This window comes from Propithecus coquereli, unplaced genomic scaffold (genome assembly GCF_000956105.1).
Source record: "Propithecus coquereli isolate 6110/MARCELLA unplaced genomic scaffold, Pcoq_1.0 Scaffold592, whole genome shotgun sequence".
Taxonomy (NCBI): Eukaryota; Metazoa; Chordata; class Mammalia; order Primates; family Indriidae; genus Propithecus; species Propithecus coquereli.
The window spans coordinates 383118-388241 of record NW_012151863.1 but is presented as its reverse complement, the minus strand read 5'-3'; the positions used below and the strand labels follow the sequence as shown (position 1 = coordinate 388241).

The 5124-nt window shown below is 66.7% G+C and overlaps 1 protein-coding gene across 1 annotated transcript in view; it reads right to left on the bottom strand.

The window, feature by feature from the left end:
* The window catches only part of RUVBL1 (RuvB-like AAA ATPase 1), a 34709-nt gene that overhangs the window by 1589 nt on the left and 27996 nt on the right, over positions 1 to 5124 (bottom strand). Inside the window, exons 6-7 of the mRNA XM_012658962.1 lie at positions 3655 to 3853; positions 1423 to 1545 (exon numbers count right to left, since the gene is read on the bottom strand). Of these exons, the coding sequence (XP_012514416.1) occupies positions 1423 to 1545; positions 3655 to 3853 (322 nt within the window). The remainder of the gene's footprint in view (positions 1 to 1422; positions 1546 to 3654; positions 3854 to 5124) is intronic.

Below are 5124 nucleotides of genomic sequence, written 5' to 3'. Positions count from 1 at the left end.
CCCCCCAGAGGGAGGCAGAGACCCCCCCACCCCCAAGCTGGTGGGCGGGGGGCCGACCCCGGGCCTGGCGTCCGTCCTCCACGGGGACACGTGTCACACGGCGGCTCGGCCGGCCGAAGGGTGACAGGTGCACGCGAGGCGTGTGGCCACCGGGGCAGCGCATCTGCGCCCCTGTGCGGACCCTCGACCCCCCCAGGCCCAGAGAGGACGGACGGAGCCCTCGTCCCAACCTGCCCTGGGGCCCGGGCGCCGCCACCCACGAGCCACCGGGCGGGCACACGCGTGTTCTCGTTTGCTCGACAGACGCGACGGGCAAACGAATCAAAAAGCGACTTCTGACGCTTGCCCAGCTCTCGCGACGTCGCCGGGAGGGACCCGATCTGCCCAGAGGAGGCTGCGGCTTGGAGATCGGGCGGGGGGTGGTGGCAGGCGGGTGGCGGGGACGCCGCTGTGTCACCGCGGCGGCGCCCGGTGATAAGGGGCAGCCGGGATAACGACGTCGCCAGTTGCGGAGCTGAGGTAACTCTGGGGACTTCGAGCCCCGTGTCATGCGGGGATTTGTCACTCTGGCAGCTTCGCAAACACGGTCGCAAGAAGCCCTTGTTGGAATCAGAGCCGGAAAAAACGCGCCCGGCGGGGGGTGGAGGCGCAGGACCGGGAAAGGCTGAGTCCGGCCACCGCGTTCCAAGGGGGACAAGCAGGACCCGAGGCTGAGTGTCCCGCGACCACACTCGCCCCCGGCGGCCGTCCAGGTGGACACCCGGCGACAGGGGCTGCCAGGGCGGGGAGCCCAGACTCCGGTGACTCCGGCTGGGGGGTGCCCGGAGGCTGGGAAGGGCCTCGCAGAACCTTCGAGGGGGCGGACCGGGGTCGGGCGAGGTGGCCCGTCTGTCCCCCGGGCCACGGCGGCCGCAAGGAGCCGCCGCCAACGCTGCCGTCTGTGCAGACAGACTCGGGGCGCAGACTCTCGCGTGAGGCGTCGCGACCTGTTGACACGGTTCAGAGACACCGCGCGGGCCACGAGACACGTGTCCACGGGGCTCATCCGTGGGCTGCCCGAGTCCCTGTCGCCGCCTCGCGCGATCCCTGCGACAACCTCGCGAAGGGAGGCGCAGGGCGTCCACTTCAGAGCAGAAGGCTCAGAGAGGGCGACCAGATGGCTCCGGGCGCTCAGCAGGCAGGTGGGAGCCGCGGAGCATCCAGGCGTCTCCGGCCACCCCGTGCCGGGCTGCGCCCTTCCTGGCGGGACACGCGACCGGGAAGGTTCCCAGGAACCGCCTAGAACTCTGTGCTTCTGCTTGTGTTCGATGCGTGGCTCGGCTTCCGCCCGGCGGTCGGCCAACGGCAAGAGACCCTTCTCGGGTGACAAGGCCCCAGCCACCGACACCGTGTGCTAAATCGCGGGCGCCGCGTTTGACTGACCTGCCAGTGCTGGCGATGAAGGGCCGTCTCTGGCTCCCCCCACGCGCCCCGGCGACACCCGAGGGCCGTGACTGAGACGCCGAGTCGAGCGCCAGGCTCAGGGGCCACCGGCGAGCAGGGGGGCTGCCAGGGAGGGCCCGGGGGGAGGCCCTGCTCGCTGACCGCCGGCAGAAACCTACGCCCCCCCCCCCCCAGACATTTCTAGCAGGGGCGAGGCCGGGTGGCCCAGTGACCGAGAACGTGGGCTTCGGGAGCGGACGGCCTGTCACCCGCTAGCCACGCGCGAGCACCATGAACCTGTGCGGATTACTCAGCCCGGGTCTGTGTCCTCGTCTTTAAAAAAATGACAATGCTGGCCGGGCGCGGTGGCTCACGCCTGTCATCCCAGCACTCTGGGAGGCCGAGGCGGGAGGATCGCGCGAGGTCAGGAGTTCGAGACCAGCCTGGGCAACATAGCGAGACCCCACCTCTACAGAAAATGAGAAAAATTAGCCGGGCATGGCGGCCCATGCCTGTAGTCCCAGCTACTCGGGAGGCTGAGGCAGGAGGATCGCTGGAGCCCAGGAGTTGGAGGTTGCTGTGAGCGAGGCTGACGCCACGGCACTCTAGCCCGGGCAACAGAGCCAGACTCTGTCTCAAAAAGAAAAAAAAAAATGACAATGCTAGGAGTCTCCCTGCCTCCTGGGTACTGGGGATCCGATGGGATCACGTGGCCCAGCACGTCCCAGCGGAGAGTCCGTGCTCCGGTGCAATAAGAGGGTCTGGGCGAGCGTCCATGCAGCCCTGGTCCCCTCCGCACCCCCAGCACGGCCACTGCGGGTCGGGTGCCGTGGGCTCTGCGGGGCCCAGCCTGGCTTCGCGCCCTGGACGGGCCGCTCGGTGGCCCTGCCGCGAGCGACGGGACGGACGGGGACCGAAACCAACACCCGAAGCACACGAAGGGGGCCGGAAACGAGGAACACACAGTGGCGGGCAGAGCGCGCCCACGCTGGGTGCTGAGGCTGCAAACCAAGCGAGAGGCGACTCCTGCGGGGACGGCTGCGACCGCGCCCGGGGCGAGGCCGGGCCTCGTAAATCCCCGTTGACCAAGCCCGAGCCTCACCCAGACTCGGCTCGTGCAGACTTCCGAGCGCCGCGCGCCAGGCCCTGAGCGAGACGCCCACGCGTCCTTCGCCAAAGCGTCTCACACAGGGTCGGTGTCGCGAGCTCCACGCTCGGGAGCTCCTCTGAGCCGTGCGACGCTCCGTGGACTTGGTGGCAGCCCCCGAGGACTGTCCCCTGAAGCCACACGCTTGCCCAGGGCCAGCCTGCAAAGCCCGTCACGGATCACGCTTTGTGCAGCGGGCGGGCGCCGCCGGGACAGTGTCTGGCCTCAGCCTCTAGCAGGAAAGGCCGTGGGCAGGTGTGACCCGGCCACCAAAAGGCTATCGCTAAACCCTATTACAGCACCTCCCTTTCTTTTTTTCAGAGCTGGTGGCCTCCTGTCGTCGCTTTTTTTTTTTTCGTGAGATAGAGTCTCGCTCTGTCGCCCGGGCTAGAGTGCCGTGGCGTCAGCCTCGCTCACAGCAACCTCCAACTCCTGGGCTGAAGCGATCCTTCTGCCTCAGCCTCCCGAGTAGCTGGCACTACAGGCATGTGCCACCATGCCCGGCTAATTTTTTCTATATATTTTTAGTTGTCCAGCTAATTTCTTTCTATTTTTAGTAGAGATGGGGTCTCGCTATATTGTCCAGGCTGGTCTCAAACTCCTGACCTCGAGCGATCCTCCCGCCTCGGCCTCCCAGAGTGCTGGGATGACAGGCGTGAGCCACCGTGCCCGGCCGAGAGCTGAGTTCTTATCCTGCCCGCATGATAAGGGACGAGTTTCTGGGCCGTTCGGTTTCCTCGTTTGAAGATCGAAGCCGCGAACACCTCCCCATCAGGGCTCACGCGAGGCCTGAAGCGAACACAGGCCACGTCGTCTGAGGCTGACCCCATCTGAGCTGACCCTTGCACGCTGCAGCCGAATGAGCAGATTGTGACACCGCGCTGTGTCCTCGGAGACCACGTCGGTCTGAGACCCTCGCCGCCGCTGGCGACGGGGACGAGATGAGCCCCCCCGACCCGCTCACCCTCAAAACCGGCACGACCTCCACGTCGCCCCCCCGTCCCAGCTCCACGCGCCGCGGGTTCAGAGAGACCCTGAGGACCCAGCGGGCCCAGGGGGGACGGGCGGGCCGGCGGCCGCCCTACCTGACGACACAGTTGCCGCGGTTGGACGCGAAGATGACGATGGGGGCGATGGACGAGTCGAGGGCCCGGTGCAGGTAGGTGAAGCACTCGATGTCCAGCATGTGGACCTCGTCGATGAACAGCACGCCCGGGACCAGCTCGGCGACGCCCTGGTCGATGTACTTGTTCACCACCTTGTTGATCTCGCCGCGGAGCTTGTCTGCGGCGGGGACGGGCGAGCAGGGTCAGCGCCAGGCCGGGGGGAGACCTTGTCTCTCTCCCCCGCCCTGACCCCGCAAACCGGATTCGACCCAAACCCGAGCTTGGGGCCCGGTTCTCCTGCTAGCGCTGTGACCGCGGGCAGGAGACACGGCCCCACTCCAGCCAAAAGGTGACAAAATGGCAGCCCCTCCCCCCTCATGAAGATGTGGTTAGTTAAACTGCAAAGGCCACCCGTGCCCGTGTGCCAGGGCTCAGCGGGCACGTCCCCAACACGGTCCCCGGCGCGCCACGCCACCCCCCACACCCCCGATCCGGCCTCCTGTCTCATCTGGGAGACGCCGGAGTTTGCGGGGACCCCCCGGGCGACAGGAGTTTTCATATGCAAATCGCCCTGTTCTGTCCTCGGCAAACGACCCTCTCTCGAGGTCCCGGGCGACAAAGCTCGGGTTAATTAGCTTTCCATCAGGCGCCCGGGCGGAGGACCGCGGTGCGTTTTTCTAGAATGTTCTCTGGGCGGGAACCTGCGAGGAAGGGACAGCTCCGAGGAGAGGCCCCCCCGTCTCGGAGCTCCCGAAGGGACGGGTCTCTCGAAAGCTACACGACCCGTCTGGGGTCACGGGGCTCGTTTTGCGAATCGGCTCCCGTGCGGTCGGCGGGAGGGAGCTGCTCACAGACAGAGCGGGGCGACCTGCGGCAGGAGCTTCTAGAACAGTCGCCAGCAGGAACCGTGCGCGCTCAAAACCACGTCAAAAGACAAAACGGCTCCTGCCAACCCCGATGGAAAAGTCTCCGATTCCTCCCCCGACTACAACTTACAAAACTAACGTTTTCAGATGACAGAGCTACAGGGGGGACGGAAAAGCTGGGAAGAGAAGCCGGGTAGAAGAAAGGTCGCCGTGGGGGCGGCGGCGTGTCCCCCGCTTAGCCCTGGGAAGTGTCTGGAAGCCGGGCAGGGCAGTCGCCGAGCCGCCCTGTGCTCTGCGGGCGGGACGCCGGGGCCACCGAGGCAGCCAAGGCCGTGCTCCAGCAGGAGCGACCCGCAGAGCTGGGCAGCACAAGCCCCCACGGCTGGGACCCCGAAGGGACCAGAAGCTGTGACAGCCGTGGGGCCAGAGGGCACACACAGCACAGTACACGGTGTCCAAACACAGCCAGACACTGAGGATGGGGTCGCGCTCCGAACTGCCAGGAAGAAGGGACCTGTCGCGAGGCATGTATTTCCCGGGTCGGGAGACGCCCTGAGGAAGCTTCCAGAGCTCATGCGAACCC